The 21,376-nt window shown below is 37.5% G+C and overlaps 1 protein-coding gene across 5 annotated transcripts in view; it reads right to left on the bottom strand.

Annotated features, from left to right (window-relative positions):
- Positions 1-5,998: 5,998 nt before the first annotated feature.
- The window catches only part of RGS7 (regulator of G protein signaling 7), a 174,481-nt gene continuing 159,103 nt past the window's right edge, over positions 5,999-21,376 (bottom strand). For 2 of the 5 annotated variants that reach the window (XM_015816682.1, XM_015816684.1), the window contains 3 exons: positions 18,191-18,377; positions 13,668-13,757; positions 9,726-9,800 (listed from right to left, as the gene is read on the bottom strand). In XM_015816682.1, coding sequence (XP_015672168.1) covers positions 9,726-9,800; positions 13,668-13,757; positions 18,191-18,377 — 352 coding nt within the window. Of the gene's footprint in view, positions 6,638-9,725; positions 9,801-10,188; positions 10,243-13,667; positions 13,758-18,190; positions 18,378-21,376 lie in introns of those variants that run through there. The other 3 variants (XM_015816681.1, XM_015816680.1, XM_015816683.1) reach the window with 3 other exon arrangements.

Below are 21,376 nucleotides of genomic sequence, written 5' to 3'. Positions count from 1 at the left end.
AGCTGCATTAAGAGTTTCCTTCAGTGGTTTTTTTTTTTTTTGCATGTGGAAGTTTGCATAGAGTTGAACTACTTTAATAAAGAGTAGACTCATTAACTTGGGAATCATTTCTGAATGATCACAAAAATTAAAAATCATGCTGAAGTGCACGAATGGAAAGGAAGTTATCCAAGCAAAATCCATTTTCTCTCTCAGAAACTGTGTATTGAACTTTTTATCTTTTTCCCAGTCGTGAATGGGAAAGGATATCTGAATTCCCTATTTGGTGAATAAACATTCAGCTTGATAAGCTGAATGTGGGAACTAATTTCCACTTCAATGGGTAACTTCAAGGCTTAAAATGAGCCACGGTTCCCATGTGATGAGACCTCAATGCGTTTTGCCTGCTAGGGTTCAGTCCTGAAACATGCCACCAAGCATATGCAGAGTGCCTGTCCTTAAGCAGTGACTGAATACCATACCATTTTATTTTGTGTAGAACTTATAGCTACTTCAGCAACTCCACTTGTGTGAAAATCAGTGTGCGACTTCTAAATGCATGCCTATATGCACATCTATTCCACCTACAGAAAAGAGTAGGAGGCAGGAAAGGATCGTTTATTTTTATTTACTGTATATTCCACCTTTATTATTTTTACAAATAAGGTGGCAAAAATTTCTAATACTCCTTCTTTCTCTTATTTTCCCCACAACAACAAACCCTGTGAGGTTAGTTGGGCTGAGAGAGAGAGAGTGTGTGTGTGACCTGCCTAAAGTCACCCAGCTGGTTTTCATATCTAAGGCAGGTTTAGAACTGACAGTCTCCCAGTTTATAGCCTGGTGCCTTAACCACTAGAGTCTAGACCAAACACACACACACACACACTCTCCCTCCATCTCTCTTTCTCTCCCCTTGCATCATGCCTTAACAACTTCAAAAGGGTAATCCAATTCCCAGAATTCCATGAGTTGAAGTCCACACTTCTTGAAGTTGTCAAGGTTGAAAAATACTGATTTACACCATAGAATTGGCTTACATAATGTGCTGAGCCACACACTCCTCTCCCCCCCCCCAAGCCAAAACAATGATTTGCAACTGCAGAGGCTGAGTTCATTCCACATGCTAAAGCCAAACCCATGTTATGCTTTAATAATGTGGGAGTCCTGCCATAATGCGGTTGCCTTGATTTAGGGCTTAATAAGTTATGTGATCTCAGCCTGGATTTCTACATTAGACGGCAGAGTACAAAAAGTGGATCCAAGCCAAGGGCAAACTTCTCTTATGTCTTTAGTAGCAAGACATGCAGGAGGCTGTAGCATTTAATATATTGGGGGAGTAACTGTTTATCAGCATCAAGGTCTCAGTTTATCTCTTGCAACCATTGGGTTCTGTCTCTGAATGTTTCCATCTTGTCACTGGAATCTCCATGGGTTCCCTCACATGTATATGTACACTCTGCTTGCAGGAGGTTACAAAAGGCTGCAATATTTCTGAGATGGCTTTCACAATTACGCAGTGGGAGTCATTACATGAACTTTGCTATGAGTTGTGAACATAGAGATTGATCTCAGTAGGACAGTGTTATTAATCAGCAGAACAGCTTGCTGGTGATTGAAAAGGTGCAACATTAATCCAAGAGAGAACCCATCACATGTGGAGAGGATGATTTTGTTTCTTCCTTAGATGACAGGGAGAAGAATCCACAGGGAGAGAGAAACAATACCTGTTTTGAGTCAACTTACACTGGATATTGATCCGAAATGGTTTTAAAGTGAGAGGGGAGAAATAGCAATTTACTGGTCAGAGGTCCTCAAAGATTTTGTCCGCCATTGTGCAGGGATTGGGTAAATATGTGTACCACTGAGTTTATTCTGTGACTGAAAAACCCCTTCTGAAGCTATTATTTTGCAACCAATGGGTGAATGCATTTGAAATAATCTGAAGTTCAAACTGGTGACTGAAAGTTGTACTGTAACTTTTGAAAATGAAACGCTTTCTATTAAAACTACAATAATTTCTCCAGGACATAAAGTAACTAAATCACAATAGTCAATATGCTAAAAAGAAAATATTGACCTGTCCTGATAGAACCCCATAGAGTCAGGTTGATTGAGCCCTACCTTTGATTTTTTTTTTTCCAACTAATTTTAAGAGGGTGTAATTATTCTTGCCTCCTTGAAAATATTTACAATTCTATAATTTTAAAAAAAAATTAATTCTAAATTTTCAATATTTTAATTTGTATATACTGTTCTTATTTATACTGCCCAGAGTCCCTCCTTGAGTGGGTTGGGTGGTTCAGAAATATGAAATATAAATAAATAAGAAAAAGAGAAGGTAAACCATTTATTTTTAAAGTCTGTAATTATTAACCCATCTGGCTAAGGGGAGTGTCTTCACTAAATTAGACCTGAGAGAGGCATATTACCAGGTGAGGATAAAAGAGGGAGACGAGTGGAAAACTGCCGTCAACTGTCCTATAGAGAGCTAGCAGAAGTATATAGCTAGCTTACATACTGTATATTCTTGCTTTGACACTGTCCTTATTTATCTTTAAGAATGGTTTGATTAAATTTGTTTCTGAGCAGACATATATGATTGCACTGCAAATCGGGTAAATCTAATTTTATTTTAAAGAACCCCTGTCTTTCCCCCAACTCAGGTAAATAAAAATTTCAAAAAATGTGAATGGAATGTACTGTATGTTGTATAGGAAACCAACTAAATATTAAAGAATGGATTTAATAATGTGAGCAAATTCAGAATGACCTGGCAAAAGGATCAGAGGATAGCAGAAATGGCAGCTTTTGCATTTTCACAAGTCACTTTCTCTGACAGGAGGGGAAAAAGTATATAGCCAAACTGCTTTAAAGTTTTGACTGCAAACTGGTTTGATCTAAAAATCTGGTTTCTGTAGAAATAAAAGTTCACTGAGCTTCCAAAACTGCTTTTCTGCCATCAGGCAAGGGAAAAGGAGAGGCTGGTCAACAGCAGGAAAGCCTAAAAAGGGGAGAGAAAATTGTGGAGGCTAAAACCAGGTCAGGTGAACATGGTCTTTTTTTGTGACTGCCACATATTCTCTTGTCTCATAAAAGTGGCATGGAGAGCCTGCTTTCTCTTCTCATTACACGGGTCCTGGAGAAATTATAGACCAAGATGAATAGGCAAACCAGGTTGTTTCACATTCTTCTGCTGTTAGATTTTGACATATGATTGGAAAAGTCATAATCTATGACTACAAAAATGTTTACAAACTGGGGTGGAAGAGGTGGAGGAGACCCCCCCCCCATTAAACTGCAGTAAGTCCTTTTGACTGTAATTTTAACAGGCCAAGGTGTTTCCCATAAAGGGTTGAAATGAGGGGGTCCTTGGTGCTCTCTGAGCTTGGTTATTTTCTTGCCAATGTTTCATTGCCCAAACTAGATTAACATCATCAGTGCTAGTCATTTCACACCCAGATGAAGGTACAACATGTTAGCAAATATAGATATGTGTAATGAGTCAGAGTAATTGGGGGGCGGAGACACTCTGTTGAAAGCATTCCTTTAAGCACGTTGTTGTTTAAATTCATTCTCTACCTGCTGATAATTACCTGTAACTTCCTCCTAGATGGCTTTTAAGTTGGTTAATGTAATTGTTGGCCTCTGACCTTAACTGGGGGAAAAAAAATAAAACTAGCAAGAAAAGAAGAATCAGTTGGTGGGAACAGGCAGGTTAAGCATTCTATCCATGTTGAAAATGCTCAGCAGTACAATATTTTATTTATTTATATACTACTTGTATTATTTTTATAAATAGTTCAATTTTGCACCATCAACAGTTTTGGAATCCCACCTTCCTTGAGTAATCTGTAGCTTTGCCCTTATGTTCAGGATCCTAATGTTACTTCAGATGTATTCAATGTATTTGGAAATTGTACAGCACCCTTACAATAAAAGATTTATTCTTTTATGCATCATAAACCAACCGATCTAAGATTGTTACTCTAAATAATATGGATGACCCAAACCTTGTGCATTATTGCTCTCTATTGAATGTCCATATCATGAACATAATCCCAAATATGATTGTCACATTCATACATTTTCTGAATATGAAACAATAATTGGAAGCAGCAACCTTGAATTTTCTTAACGAACAGTTTAGGAAGTGGAGGGGGATCAGTTTAGGAGTTTTTTCATGGATGGTTTTCTTTAAGCTTTTCCTAGTAATTTGTTGTTTTCTAAAAACATGTCCCTCCACAACCTCTTAAGTGACCACCATACAATTTGTTTGCTAGCATTCTGAGAACTTCAGATTACACTGATTGTATGAGCATCTGGAAATTATCACATACCACTGTTGGCAGAGAACCTCTGCAGTTCATCCAGCAGGCTATGAGAAAGTCTTGGGTAAGAAAAACATCTCTTTTACAAGACCATTTGGGAGAGTTTAACATAAAGACACCAGAAGGAAACATTATAAGGACAGAAATAGATTCAAATGCACACTAACAGAATATTTCTATTTGGAATGGCAACCTCATACTTTACATCTTGATCAAGAGATTCCCATTCTGTTCAGGACTGCATGGTCCAATTATAATATGAACCTGTAGATTCTGAAGCATAATTTTGCATTGCCCAATTAACCACTGCTTTCCTTTTAGCAGTTGCTGAATCAATTCCTATCGCCATAATATTTATAGGAGGAGCAGCTTTCCAAAGCAAATGAAATCAAGGAAGCAAAACTGATATTGGCCTAATTCTGTGAATTGGTGAACTAAGATACAAGGAGTTGATTCCAGACAAACACATCTGCTCCTAACCATAATAATGTGAAAAAGATGAAACAAGCATTATGACATTATAACACATGCTCCACCCTTTCTTATTTGCATTGGATGTTGTATGCAAGTACATAATTGACGGAGTTTGTTTTTCTATGTTGCAACACACATTTTGTTACTTGTCTCTCCTCCCGCCATGCTGGCAGATGCTTACAGTTCTAGAACCCCATAATTGTCACTACTTGTGTTTTTATCATATTGTTGACAGCTGCTTTCCTTACTGTGATCTATTTCAGGAATGAGGTTTAGTGTGGCCATTATTGAAGAAAATGAACTTATGGCAAAAAAGTTATTGGGGTTAAATACTTCTACCTTACCTCCAAGTTAGCTTATATATTCTTTCAGGAGATGTTGCTAAAACTTCAGCTGAGAATGCCAACATCACTGATGAAAAGAACATTAACTAGGATTTTTCTGGTAGCATATATATATATAAAGCAGAAGTGGGAAAGACAGTAGGCTTACAATATAGACACAGTGATGTCAGGCTGCTCTGTAAAATTCCATAGAAAGCTACACAGTAAGACCTCATCTGGATTGTGACAGAAAGCATAATGTACAATGAATCCAGGGCTTTTTTTCTCATAGAACGCCCAGAACGGAGTTCCAGAACCTTGTAGGGTAGGCAAGGCGGGTTGTATGATGTGTGTGAGTTCCGGCACCTTTTTTTTTTTTTTTTAGAAAAAAAGCACTGAATGAATCTATTTTGTGTTTTAATAAATTTGCTTGGATTAGGCTTTGAAGAACACTAATTGGATGATTTGAGGGTCCTTAAATAAAATATTTGCATCTCAAACTTCCAAGGCTTGAGAAATGTTTTACATCGAGGTGAACATATAGCATCTATATCCAAATCCTGAATTTTTCTGTTCATTACAATAGTTAACCTCATTGGGATGGATGAAAAAAATTACACTGGAATTCCAATGAAAATAAAGATTGGGTAATATGTGAATAATGGGGAAGGGAAAGACTTTTTAATGTAATTTATCAATCTCACTTTCCCTTTTTCCTGTTTATAATCAAATCATGTTCTTCTTGGTCCTCTTGTCACTGTTGATGCAACTCCAAACAGTGAATACTTCAAAATATTTTGAATTATTTCATTTGTGTTTCTACCAAGTCAAGAAGCTTAAGTCTACCAAACAGAAGAGATTCTGCATATTTTAATGAAAGATAAAACAACAATATAAACATACACAAATTTACAGAGAAAGGATCAGTTTTAATACATTTGGAATAAAAGGATTTCTTTTTTTCCCCTTAAAATATGGTATAAAAATAAATGCAAGAAACATTAACAGAATTTACAGACAACGGACAAAGACACAGACTTTCTTTCTTGATGTGAATACATCTGTGAGACAGAACCTTCTGTGCTAATTTATTGTGCAATAGCTGTGATGCCATATTAGGTATATTTATTAATATATTCTTTTTTTTTACATGTCTTCCAGTTTGTGAATGACAGCACTGTAAATAAACTGTGCCTAACAGAAGCTTTAAAAAAATGTACTGGAAATTGCAAAAAATAAATAGACATAGATCCAGCTTGATATGAAGGCGAAAGTGAGCAGAGAGTTTTCAAAATGGAGGCATCAAAAGGTTACAGTAGTGAGTTCCTTGGAGTCTGTAATGCCTTGATATACACAAAAGAAAACAAGTCAGGTCCTTGCTCATGCAACATCTTGTTCTATTGTCCTCTGATTTCAGGCAATTAGTGAGCTACGAAGTATGTATAATGACTGAGTCTGCTTCCATGCTACAAGATGATCTTTTTAGTAGGACTGCACTAGACTGGTTAATCTCTTTGATGTGAGCGATTTCCCCTGAGGAAAAGATAGAAACAAACAAACAAAAGAAAACAGAAGACAGAGGCATGTTCACTGAAAACCCAGTTCATTACCAAGCATTTACTTGTCCAGCTAACATTTTTCACATGGTGACCTTATTTATGGGATGCCTGTCCTTGGGTTCTTTCAGATATGAACAGTTTATCACTTGATGGTTGCAGTATCAAGCAAGAGAATCATGTTATTTCAGGCACAACTGCATAGGTGGAACTTTGGATTACCTCAAATGAGAGGATCCATTGGAATTGGTTCACCAGCTTCCAATCATCGTCAAGAGAATCAGAACCAAATGCAAAAAACTCAGGGGAGATACATCTGTTTTGATCAATACAGGCTTGATCACTCTAAAGATATGCAAGTTCGGTGTTTGAAAAAACACCACTCTCTTTAAACTCTCACATTTTATCCAGTGGAAGCCATTAAAATTACATTCCAAAAAAACATCCAATTTCACCTGCACATTTTCAGATTTTTCATTATCTGATGTTAATGTCCAAATACCAGGTTCAATGTTCTGAAGACAGCAATGGCGATCTAAGCTTCATTATGAAATCCTGAATTTTAATGCAATGAATTGAAACAATCAAATGGCTAATTCATTATGCACTATCATTTATATTGGAGATGATAATTAAATGCATATAAACCTCCCAACATCAATTTTGCATTATTATAAAATCATCAGATCTGATCTTTCCTTTCTTTTGATAATTATCACTAATTACATATTAGCAATAATGCCAAGAGGCCATATATTAATGACATCTCAATGATACAGCAAATGGTTATTATGCTGAGAAAAACAAAGTCATTTGAATTTCTCATATGATGCAGAATGTAGAGCTGAGAGCAATGGACAGCACCAATTTATATATTTCTACAAAACCCCAGAGGTTTTGCAGTTCTAAAAATCAAAAGTTTCAGAATCATTGATGGAAATTATTCAAGTAGTTTCTACAACTCTCTTTTTTTCCCTCATTTCTACCCTAGGTATAATTACACTAAAGTTTCTTGACACTGAGATCAACAAGACAAGTGAAAATTTTGAAGCTACCATACTCATTTCACAAATTAACTGGGTCCACACTCAAATTATCTTGCAACGTCAAAAGGTAACTCTAGGGAGATTCATTTGCTGTTATGCCATGTCAGCTGGTAACGCTATCTGCCAAACTGCCTCTCCAAATAGAGTTGTGTATGGCTATTATAATAGTAGCCAACTGGTACAGAAGCCCAGTAATTAGAGAATGGGCATCAGTATATACAGTACAAGTAAGTCTGCAAAGGAAAATAAACAATAGAAGGACATTTAGATGAAAATGTCATTAAGTTCATTGAGCTGGACTGGTTTTCTTTTTATAAACCTAGTTAGTTATTTGAGGTCCTCATGTTTCTTAGCACTTCATGATCAATAGATTGATTAAAGGAAGAACACACTGTGTTAAATAAAAAGGACACAATGCCTACTGACATACATAGTATTAGAAGGGTCATTACCAACATCTTTTATACACCTTAATACTTTCTTTCTCAGTGAACTTCTGCTGTTGATCCATTGCTAGAAACATTTTGTAAGGAAAACCTACTGGAGCTTATGCATTTGATACATTAATTTTAATAAGTAGATGGAGTTATCATCTTAGAATTTCTCATTGAATTAGTTCTTCCACTAGCATAAAGATATATAATTTACATTTGGTTCTCACATTCTGACAAGCGAAGCAACTGGCTAATATAAAACTCCCAGCAACCTACCCTTTCTTCTATCCTTACTGTCACATCTCATCAAATCCCAATTATACTTCTGCTGCAGAAACTGGACATCCAAACCCTGTTCTTAGTAGTTCCAGTAAGTCTCAACTGAATTAATAGCTATTTTTCAGATTTCAGATAGACTCAAGCCATGCCTGGAGTTTGTTGAAATTTGATCATCTATGCTAGCAAGAAAGGAAAAATAGAGGAAGTTTTGTTACAATGGCGCAGCGGATGTGTGGTTATGGCTTTAAAAACTCTCATAGCTATTGCCAAAGAGGATATTTTTAAAGTTCAGAGACAAATCTTCTATTTGAGACTTGGGCTTAATGAATTCATGAGTTAGAAATTCTCAGCAGATGATAGCATCTGAACTTCTCGGGGTTCAAAAGCTAAACAGAATTGTACCTAGTTAATATTTAGAGATCTTCAGACAACACCAGGTACCAGTACAGGATGTCTTCTTTAGGTTACATTGGGGATTGGAAAAAAAAATATCCCTGAAATAGCCCATGGCAAACTACTTCTGCACTGCTGCCAAATAAAGCAAGTCACCAGGGGTTGAATTTGACCCGAAGGAGATCATTTTATAGTTATAATAGAGAGTTCAGTTACACATCTACAAATGTGCTGCTTTTCTAGATCCTTTTTGCTCCCAAACAATAACAGAATTCACAATGTAACATGCTGTGGTGAAACCACCATGCAAAAATAGGGGTTTTTGTTTCAAACTCTCCACTATTTTTTGTTGTTGTTTATTTGGCTGATAAGCAGGGGTGCAATTCTCAAACAATTCTTAGTGTCCAAGGTTATTTAAAAGTAACAGGATCTGGATGAGAGGATTACAAAGTCCCAAATGCAGTAATTCTTAAATTTATATTCCATTCTATTACTATTACATTAGACTCTTTCCCCCTAAATATCAATTTCTAAATCCCATTCCCCAAATATCTAATTTTCCTTGCAAGCTTTCAAAGTACTCCAGATCATACTGTTCATGACAGAGATATACTATGTTGCTATGGTGTTCTTATCATTATATTAAAAACATTTGAAATCTTGCTTAGTTAGAAATTATTAAAGGAATTGGTTTATGAAGACACAAAAAACAAAAACCATGATCTTTGCTGATGGTCTTCATAAATTGTCACTTCAGTACACACAGCTTTGTTAACTGACTGCAACAGCAAAAGCCACAATACAGCACACTTATGCACACTCACACACACACACACGTGCGTACAGGAAACACACACCACTCAGCGGACAAGTCAACAAACTGGAGTAGAAGCCAAGATCTTTCTACCTCTTTTCATAACAGGTTAGTGCTCGCCCTCAGTGTTGGTGTACAGTTTTTATGGCAGGGGAAAATTGGGATGTTTCTGCCCTACAAAAATAAATGTGTTTAATGCTTTAGTTTGAACTTGTGCAAAAGTTGAAAAATGAGATTCAAAGGCATTGGCACACACATATTGTTAAACAAACCCAAAGACCCAAGTCTTAAAGGTGGCTTTGATCAGAAAATGTAGAGTGAAATGGATCCAGTCTAATAACATTTTATTTGTCATATTTTGTTACTTAAAAGGTTTCTGAGACAGTATCGAGGTGGCATTATTAAGCAGCTTCTTTGATTGTGCTGTTTAAATTATTCCCAGTCATTTCAGCAGGGCCTGACTTGTAACATCACCTGGTCGCTTGAGGTCAGCGTCAACAAAACCCACATAATATCAGAGGACAATCTGTCAATCATAAGGCTCACAAGGATATAAACTTACCACACTTCGTGTGAATTTCTCAAATGATGTTCGGCGATCCAGTGTATTTCCCAACTTGTGAAAGAAAAAAATATAAAGGGGAAACAAAAGCAAAAAAGCAAAAACAAAACAAAACATGAAAATAAAAGCACAATGAAGCAATGGGTTGCTAAAACACAAAGGTCTTAAAAAGAAACCCACAACACAAAAGCAAGTGCAGAAGATGAAATGCTCATAGAAATAGAAGGGGAAATAAATTTCCCCTCACAATTTTCCCCTAATGCAGAGAGGTCCAAATGCCCAGAGATGTATAGGTTGCCCACCTGAATGTAGTCTTAGGCATGCAGAGGAACACAGAGTAGCTGGAAGGGGCAGGGCAGAGAGAATCACACTTGGCAACCAAAGCAGTTGTCCTATGCTTCATCCTCCCCACCCCACTCCTTACATGGATGTCTGCCTGGGTCAGCTTTGACAGTGCTGATTCACTGGGTGAAGAACAGCACTGACGTACAAGATCAGAGGTTTGCTTAGAATTAACTGCCAAGCTGATCAAACTGGGATAATACAAAACAAAACATGAAATTAAAACAGGACAAGGAGCCCTGCACATTCTGCCAATTACGTGACCACTTACACAATCTAAGAACATAAAGTATTTGTTTAAAAAAAAAACTAGCCCTCTTCTGTTTAAGAAAGATCTCCATTTATTTACTGCATTAATAGTATCTCAACAGCGAGGAGTGTTAATTTTAAATAGTTTTCAAGGCACATATGCTTTAAATGTTAAGGCAATGCATTGCTTTAAGTTCCTTGTATCTTTTTAAATGCTAAATAGCACAAGTGGAGTGATCTAGATCAGGGGTCCCCAACCCCCGGTCCAGCATGCCAGCAACCGGGCCACACAAACAAGCAAAGCCCCATCCACTGTATGCAAGCAGCACACAAAACCATGCCCCCTCCAGTCCACGGAAAAACCTCTCTCCACGTAACCGGTCCCTGATGCCCAAAAGGTTGGGGACCTCTGATCTAGATCAGATCCCTGCTGTACAGGGAGTTGGTTTTTTTTCTGCTGCCACAAGCCCAACTAGATGCCTCACCATGTTGCTATTAGGTCCCAGAGCCAATACAAGCTTTGGAAGGGAATTTATTTTTGTTGTATCCCTAGTTGATGCTTTCTCACACTTGCTGTTTGGATAGTTTAATTTTGTTTGTTTGTTTGTTTGTTTGTTTGTTTCCTAATGCTTTTAACCCTTTAAAGGGGAGGAATATGAACTAAATACAAAACTGGATTATGAATCTGCACGATTGGTTTTCTTATCTCCTGTCTTTCTAATTTTACAGACCGACACAACAAATCATTCCTATGCAAGTATTATTCATTAAATTCTACATATAGCTAGAAAACCTGCTCTTCATTGTTTCTGCACCATTTGTTTCCCTACTGGATCTTTGTACGTTCAGCATAAGGATCTGAGACAAATTACCTAAGTACATTATGTTGAATCCAGAGATCTGATGATTATGAGCTCTAAACTAACAGAGTTAACTGAACCTCCTTTTAAGATCTCCATGGAGTGTGGACAGAGATCTACATATACAGATGTGCAAGACCAGTGGAAGCAGGCTATCCATGCATACCCATTATCCACAACCCAAGCAAGTTCTGTCTGTGCATCCATGTCATTATGGTATTTACTTTGGGGAGCTTACACAAAGGAGCATCCCAGTAGATGGGTTTAGATCATCCAGTAAAGTAAGTAATAATTAGTAACACAGAGCCTGGATGACATCCATGGTCTTCCAAAATTAATAGTCATGATAATAATAAATAGTTTGAAGAAATATAAAAAGTCAAAACCTTCCCAACATCAAACTTCTCAACCATGGACGGTCTTGGTTCTCCATTAACACACATTGTAGGAAGATCTGAAGGAGGTCTCAGCTTGTTTGGCTGTGTGCAGAAACTGTCCATGACCAGGGCAGTTAAAATAGAATATCTAATCCCAAATTCTTCTAAACCACATAATCTATTTTCAGAGTTTTCTTCTCAAAAAGGAAGATCACTGGTAGGGTAGGAATAGTGGCTCAGGTTACCCACTCTTATCATATCACTAGAATTAGGATAGCCAGTTATCTAGGCTTATGCAGAACAATCTGGAGTTTTTGAAGATTGCACTCTGGAGGATTCTTTTGCAGGGTTACTTAGTCTGAGCTGCAAAAATCCATACAACTTCTAGATGGCAGCAAAGATTTAGGGTTTCCTTCTGCCACCTACTGGTCTGTGTTTTTGCAATCTAGATCTGCTAGCCCTACTCTCCAGATGTCTAACAGGATGTGAGATCGAGACAGTAAGAGTACAAGTCTCAGGCATGAGACTGATTTGGTTGTCTCCAAGAAGTTTTTGCATTGGTGAGGCAGAATAGTCCAATCAAGACAAAGGTTGGTAAGGCAAAGAAAATGGCTGAGTATTAAGGCAACTCTTTCTTCTTTCTTTTGGTGGCCAAAAGTCCCACCAAGAATGAATGGGGAGAGGAGAGGATAGAGAAAACAAAGCAAGTACTGAGAGTGTTTATGGAGATTCACAGTCATCCAGGTCATAGTTGTCCCAAACATGCTTTTTCACAAGGCAACTGGACTTTCTTGTTTTTCTTTGAAGACATTTCACTTCTCATCCAAGAAGCTTCTTCAGCTCTGACTGGATGAAGAAGCTTCTTGGATGAGAAGCAAAACATCTTCAAAGAATAACAAGAAAGTATAGTTGCCTCGCGAAAAACCATCTTTGGTACTACTGAGAGTGTTAGAGACAAATGTGTATGGGTAAGAGTATGAAAAGAAGTGCGGTAAGTACACATTTAAAATTATTTGTTATGGCTATATTTTGGAAACATTAAACCCACTGTCTGTTCTTTCATTGTGTTCTCCTTCCTTACTGTCACTGTCTAATTTTCTGAGGACATTTTAGTGGCCACTCTGACTGGAACTCTTTTTTTTTCAGACACAAATCCTGAACAAGACTAACAAGAAAACAGAACTTACACTAACCAAGGATTTACCTCTCTAAAGTTTTGTGTATTTATTAGGTATGGATTGAGTCCTGATTGAACTTATCTTTGATTACAAAAAGCTTAGATGAAACAAACTCAGTGTTTGTAGCTTTATACAGTTAAATTATATCTGCTGCAAAGTAAGAATTGTACTACATCAACTATACTTGTATATCTTTCTAAAACCTTTTGACCTGCTGTTATCTGTTTTCCTGAGTTATAGTCCTACAATTCCTTTCATAATGAAACAAAATGAATGTCAACATGAAATTAATTTGCTCATGCAAAGATGCAAAACAAATATAGGCATGGATCCCACCATCATTATGGGATGCTCAGATTGAACTAAACTCTTCACCTACCAGATATACAGCTCATTTACCCAAAGAGAGAAAGTACGATAGACAGGAACCACTGCTGAAAGAATGGAAATACACAGAAAAGATGAAATAATACCTTCTTCTTGGCCTGCAGTAATTCCTGGTAGGCACTGGATCGTATAAAACGTGGATATGAATCACTTTTCATCAATTTGTAGATGTGCTCCTAAAATAAAAGAATATAGAAATGTTTTCACATTTGAAATCTGATCTTCTTTAAAAAAAAAAAAAAAAGAGGGTACAAGAAAAATAATGCCGATTATTGTGTACATGTTAAATTCATTCCTAGGGCAGCTTAGAAATCTGGTTCTGTTAACACAGTGCTTATTAAATGATTTCTAATAAAGTTGCAAAACTTTAGGGTTTTCAATTAAAGAAATTAGCAAGAATTGGCATCAGTCCAAGCATTATGAGAGTCTTCTGCATAAACTAGTTTACAAGGAATTTGTTTAAGCAAAAAGAGGCTTTGAATGGCCATTTATCTAATTTGCATGAATTAATCCTTTTATACCTGTAGTGCAAAAATGTCAGGATAGCCAGAATTTTGGCTGTGACATTTTCAAAATAATGATTGCTTAAGGAAAATCTACAAACAAAAGAGATTATTGCCAGATTACTGAGTTTTGGTTCATCACAATCAGTTTGGTCTGATGCCATATTGCCTTGTGAATGAAATGTTAATAATGCTGAATATTTTGTTGAAATCATTGTAATGTCTAGAGGAGCAACTATATGGGAGGAGCAAATGAATCCTTCAGAGACAAAGAAAAGGTGGGAAGTGAGTCCTTTTTGAAAGCAGACTGAGAGACAACACAATGTAACACGGAAGACCAAGCCAGAGCAGAAGTTTGGAATTGGAAATTGGCTAATGGGAAATCTCTCTTGGGCAACCTGTTGCAGGGCATTGAGCTGTTACAGGCCTTCGGTGCTCTGTGTTTCACTTATAATAAACCAAATAGTATTGTAAACAAGCCTCTCCTAACAGGGGTGATGAGTTTTTGTTCCTGGAAACTTTTCACTGCTCAGGAAGGTGGACATGTGGCTAGCAACAGTACTGTTTTGGATTTTATATTAGTTTATGTTTTTAATTTATATAGTTTTATAATTGTAAGCCACCTAGAATTACCGTGAGGGAGGCCTATTAATGTTATAAATAAATAAAATATAAATAATAATAATAATAATAATAATAATAATAATAATAATAATAATAATAATAATAATAAAGTTGGAAGGGACCTTGGAGGTCATCGAGTCCAACCCCCTGCTCAGGCAGGAACCCTACACCATTTCAGACAAATGGCTGTCCAGTCTCTTCTTAAAAACGTCCAGTGTTGGAGCATTCACCGCTTCTGGAGGCAGGTTGTTCCATTGGTTAATTATTCTAACTGTCAGGAAGTTTCTCCTTAGTTCTAAGTTGCTTCTCTCCTTGATCAGTTTCCACCCATTGCTTCTCGTCCTGCCTTCAGGCGCCTTGGAGAATAGCTTGACTCCCTCTTCTTTGTGGCAGCCCCTGAGATATTGGAACACTGCTATCATGTCCCCCCTCGTCCTTCTCTTCGTTGAACTAGACATACCCAATTCCAGCAACCGTTCCTTATATGTTTTAGCCTCCAGTCCCCTAATCATCTTTGTTGCTTTTCTCTGTACTCTTTCTAGAGTCTCACCATCTTTTTTATTTTATTTATTTTATTTTATTTTATTTGTTTATTTGTTTGTTTATGTTCATTTGGCTTATAAAACATTTATTTATTTATAAATAAATTTATTTCTAAGTTTACTTACTTGTCCTACAGCTAATATTATCCTGAGTGATACACATCATAAAAATATAAATGAAATTCCACATAAATTAAAAAGTAATAATCTGTGGCAATAGGGCATTTTTCTCAACCACTTGTCCTAGGTGGTTGAAAAGGTCCCCAACCCATGTGAGCGGAAGGGAACAAAGTTATCCTCCTTTGGGGCTGACCCCACAGAACTTGCTTCACCACCCCACCACCCCAAAAAAACCTTAGACTTTTTCAAGCGGAGGAAAACATTTTTATTTTGTACAGGTTTTGAATGCTGGTGATGATTTGGGCTACTTTTATTTTGGAGATTTATATACATATACACATTATGTACATATTTATATACATATACATACACACATTGATATTATTGATACATTTGGGTTTCTAGTTTTATGGGTCTTTTTAATGTCATTGTATTATAAATTTCTTATGAGTCTCTGAAATGAGTAAGTACTCAGAGTTTTGTATAATTATAAAATAAATAAAATAATCCAGTAACAGAAACAGAGGTTAAAAGAGATATCATAATAAGGTGGAAGGAACCACTGAGCAGGAGAAGAAAGATACAAAGCATTCAAAGGTAAGAGGGTTTTTTTAAAAGTATTTCCCTGGTGCTGAAAAGCTAACAAATGATAGGGCAATTTGGAAATGGCTACTGGAAAGTCTTCCTTCCAAGTGGTCACCCGTTAAGTTAACATTTGAGGATTTCTACAATCTTTAAAGGTGCAACAGGATTAAAAAGTACATAAAAGACTTCTTCATTTTTAAACAGTAGCACTTCTGTTTAGACAGCTGCCAGCTGATATTTTTCACATAACACAGCTACCAAAAGAAGCAGTACTTAAGCACATAGCTCACATCAGCCTACAGTGTTAAACACAGAGCTGTATCTCAGAAAAACAAAGATAGTAAAGTGTTTCTCAAACTTGACAACTTGACATGCTGGCTGAGGAATTCCAAGAGTTGAAGTTCATACATTTTAAAGTTGTCAAGTTTGAGAAACATCGCACTATCCAATCACTTCCACTAATGCAAACCTACGGAGACCAACAAGACAGCTGGTATAGAAAATATGTATATAGACAGCCATCTAGTGGCGTGAAAAACTATTAGCATTTTCTGTATAGATTTTAGCAATTAGAAAAGTTCGGATGCATTTTTAAATAATCTTGTGTCACTCTACGTTTTGGGGCCTTGTCAATAAGATTCAGGCAGCTGCAGCCAATGTCTCTGGCCAATTTTACTGTGAGTTGAAAATAAAATTCAAGACATTGGACAGCTGCCTGAAGTACAACTACTATTATTAGAAAATGCACAACTAAGTTGATTTAGTTTATACACTTGGAGAAGATTGAATTTGGGTATATATTCTCCAATTCATTTGAGGAAATAAATATTTTTAGTCAAAGTGATTTAGGGCGATTTGGATTAATTAAGTAGCTTGCTTTCTATAAAACAACTATGAAAACTATGTGAGTACATTACAGGTTTTATATTTTGAAGTCAGGTCCTACCTTTTCCTTGTACTCAGTTTCTTGCTCATGTAGCATCTTGGGGTAGAACAGCCTAACATTTTTATAGGTAACTCCAGTGTCAAATAAACATACCAAATCCAAAGCAATATATCCCAATTCAAGGGAACAATTTGCTAATAACATGTAATATTTTGGATGAAAGACCATCTATGAAAATTGACTTTTTGTAGAAAATTTATTTCAATGCAGATTAATATGTTGTCAGGCCTGCCAAGATCAGCTTGGCGCCTCAAAGGCACCCTGTCATCAAAGGCTGGAAGGGGGAGGGAGGATAGATGGGCAATAAAGCTGTGTGTGTATGTGATGGGAAAGAGGGAGGGGGGAATGGTAGGTGATCAAGACCATAGAAGCTTGGAACCAGTTTGCATCAGAATCCAAGGCCAGACACTCTGAGAAAGAATGTGGATTACCCCAAAACACCTCAGCATTCTCAAAACAATTCGGCAATTTCTGATTGGCTGAAGATGGACTGGTAATAAAAGAACCTTTTACTTCAACCAAATGGAGCTGAGGGTCTTTCTTTCCTAAGGGTTTAGATTGGGACAGGTCTGACAGATGTAATGTTGAGCCAAAGAGAGCATTTGTTAAGATAAAAGGAAAGTGTTGTTTCATTTTAAATTACATTGAATTATTTCAGGTTAATCAAATTCTTCCCTAGCCAGAGGGATTCTCAGAGGGATGGGGCAAACAAGTGACGAAAAGAGCACTGTGGCATCTTGACACAAGCTCCATCATGTATATAAAGAGGCAGGGCTTCCCTTAGTACAACACTACTCTGCCTTCATCATACTTTCACCTTCTGTTGCATTAAAAGTTACAGTTTGGAGTAGTTCTGTGGCCATTCCCAAAACTTTAGGAGCTGACTTGCTGCTTAAGATCAATGTGCACCTAGCTGAAAGGGGGGAGGAGTTGTACTATGTTTCCATTATTTACATAGTTATTTCTAGAATGTAAATTAACTTGGTTAGCCTATAAACCACAGTAAATGGTATGCTTATTAAGAAACTTTATTATTAGAGATTTTTTTCTTGTTGATTCAGAAAAATTATATCTAGGATTTATTGGCGCAAACCTATTTTTAATTAGCAGCAAGTTATTAAAACAGAATTTAAGCTGAATTTCTAGGATATTGCATGCATATAGTGCTCTTTGTTAAATATTAATCTGGAATATTATTAAAAAAGGAATGGTAAAGCCAGAAACAGTTTTTCACAGCCCTACTTCTCCACCAAGACACTGTACATATCTGTACAAACAATTCTACCAACCTGAGCATCGCCAAATGTATATCGCCCTGGTTCCTTCACATTCTGTGTGGTTTTGTCATAACTTTTTGAGTCTAGATTAATGGCACTTGGTGCTCCAGGGGCCAGGAATTCTTGCCAGATTTCCTGTACTCTGACAGGAACATCACGGATGGGTCTCTTCTTCAGATCTTCCACCGCTAACCAAAACCTATATAAGAAAATGGGTAAACAGTAGTAATGAACTGGATATTGAATCATCTTGAAAGGTTGGTTTGATTTTTAAAGTATCCCTTTAAAAATATATTTAGAAGCCTGAAAGCAGTGCGTCATCTATCTGGGGTCTCATTTCACTTTAGTGTGAGGTAGATGAATCCGGCCATTTCTTAGCCACATTTGTGGTTGTTGGGTTTTTTAAATTCAAAGTTCTTGTCCATGTTCACATTACTTTTGAGATGTTTCAAAATAACTCTAAATATCAACTTAAATACATGTCTAAAATATTTTTTTCTCAAAAACTTGATGAATAAATAACTTCAGAGTAAGGAACTAGTACATTTTGTACAGACATGTCAGAATTTGCAGTGATTGATATCTGCTACTATCTTACTCTTTGAGTTCAAAGCAACTGAACATGTGTCTCCAATGTCAGGGCAACTGTATTTAAGGCACTGTTATTTTATTTATTAGGCCTAGACAGAGACAGGAGGAGGAGACAAATAATAAATGACAAAACCCTGCACTGTTGTGATTCAAGCTCTATCCCTTTTATATGTGCATCATGGTGGCACATGTTGGTTTTACTCAGTGGTGGGATTCAAATATGTGAACAACTGGTTCTCTGTGTGGATGCTGCTTCCGGAAGTCCATTCTGGGCCAGGGCAACAAAAAATTAGCTACCGGTTCTGGTGTGAACTGGCTGAATCCCACCACTGGTTTTAGTATTTTGAAAAAAATAACAGAACCTATCAGTGCTGTGGTTGTAGATATGGGAACTAAAGGCAATATTGGCTCATTTTGTATTCAGTGACTCCTTTCAGTAATCTATAATCATACTTTAAAACTAAGAGACATGACAGTATGTGGCCTAAAAATGGAGAAATTGCGGTATTATAATCATTGTGGCATTGTAAATAGCCGTGGTTTTAAGTACGTCCATAATTAGTCAACACTAAACAGAATTTATCAGTATAAGAGAGGTACTATGTTTGATTTGAAAAAAATCCTCTCTATAAAGTTTTCTTTAGGATTCTAATCTGATTTGGCAAGAAAAGATATATGAAATATCAGAGTCAGACAGGAACAAGTGGATTCTATCTAGTGATGGGTTTGCCTTCTTTCCTCATTCCTCACTACTTCTATTCATGGAAGGCAGTGTGGTCAATTTTCATCATCCCTTTAGTCTTCTGCAGCCTTCTGTGATAGATGTCATTTTAATCCCTAGATCAGTGATGGCGAACCTATGGCACGGGTGCCAGAGGTGGCACTCGGAGCCCTCTCTGTGGGCACACGTGCTGTTGCCCCAGCCTTGCCTCCCCACGCGACTCCCTCCTCTCCAGCAGCCCCCCTGAAGGAGACTCGCCCTCGAGTGTGGCCCACACGGAGCAGTGCAGCCAAGGACATGGCAGCCAGGCAACGTAGACAAGACTCTGCCCTCACACCCCATTGTGCACAGTTGATGCTGCAGGGCACGGGCAGAGGGTGTGGCCGCCATAGCGCTGCTGGGCTGCCTGGGCGATCTGCGGCGGGCCCTGGAGGCGGTGAGTGGTCCTGTGGGCAGGTGGAATGGGGGATGGGGTGCAGAACGGGGGCGGGCAGGGGGGGTGGAGTGGGAGCGGGCCCAGTTTTTGGGCACTCGGTCTCTAAAAGGTTCGCCATCACTGCCCTAGATAAGTACATTCTACATTCTATGTGTATGTGTGCAAGATGAGAGCCAGTTTGGTGTAGTGGTTAAAGCACCAGGCTAGAAACCAGGAAACTGTGCATTCTAGTCCTGCCTTAGGCACAAAAGCCACAAAAGCCAGTCACTCTCTCTCTCAGCCACTGATGTCAGGTTTAGTTGACAAGCCAGTCAGTTAATTCCTGTTGCAACCTTTGATCTGAAAAAAGCAGACCCTGCACTTGTGGGAAAAACATGGAGAAGGAGGAAGAGGAGGAGGAGGAGGAAGTAAATCCTTGACTATCTGTGGTCACTGGGACATCAGGTGCTAAGAATCAATGTACCTGGATTTACACCTTTAACATTCTAACCCAGGAGTGGGCAACTATCGCAACTTTATGACCTATGGATCTCACGACTGACTCGGGAATTCTGGGAGTTGAAATCCATAGGTCATAGTTGCCCACCCCATCCAAATAATCTTCAATGTTTCAGAGAGTAGAAGAAGCAATGAAAAATAAGGCTTGCCCTCTTGCTTATTCCACTAAACCAACGCACTGACTGTAAGGAGTATGTCATTGGATTAAAATTCTTTGGATTAAGTAAGTGACAGTTTGGTTTGGTTTAGAAGAGTATAATTACTCTTGTGCAGAAAGCTGTGCAGAAAATCAGAGTATAAACAAGCCAATATTTAAATATCTATTTAAATTATGTAACAGGATAGTTCACTCCAAAGAACAATTTCTTTCATGTAATCAACCTTAAATAACCTCCTCAGCTCACAAGGATAGGTCAGTAACAATATTCAGTCCAGGCATCTGATCTTTCTTTGACTCTCTAACACGGAGTATTCATCAAGCGAGAGATCTCTTCATCTTCATCCAGCTGGCCTTTCAATAAGGTCACAATTTATGATCCTCCTAGTTCGGAAGGAAAGAAGGCTACCTACACCATCGGCACACTTTCAGCAATGCTGTGCTAAGAGTATTTATCAGGTGTGGGGGACAGGTTAGGCCTTTTCGATTTTACATTTTAAGAAATAGATACCCACCTACAAACAAAATTCATGCTTAACAAAAATTGATACCAACAGAAATTCAGCAGTAGTGGTCGTTCATGCAATGGAATGTGGCTCTAACATTTATGGTTAAAGACACTGTAAGATAATAGTGAAGATGTGGGAGCTGCATTTCAGTATAGATCAGGGGTTCCCAACACGGGGTGTGAGATGATATTCCAAGGGGTGTGAAAACGTGGGTTTTCAAAATTATAGTGTATATGCATAATTCATTGCCATTATTTCAAACTTTTGTAATGGGTGCGAGAATATA

This window comes from Protobothrops mucrosquamatus, unplaced genomic scaffold (assembly GCF_001527695.2).
Source record: "Protobothrops mucrosquamatus isolate PMUCROS unplaced genomic scaffold, P.Mucros_1.0 scaffold480, whole genome shotgun sequence".
NCBI classification, from domain to species: Eukaryota; Metazoa; Chordata; class Lepidosauria; order Squamata; family Viperidae; genus Protobothrops; species Protobothrops mucrosquamatus.
The sequence above is the reverse complement of the archived record's forward strand: the minus strand, read 5'-3'. Positions and strand labels throughout refer to the sequence as shown.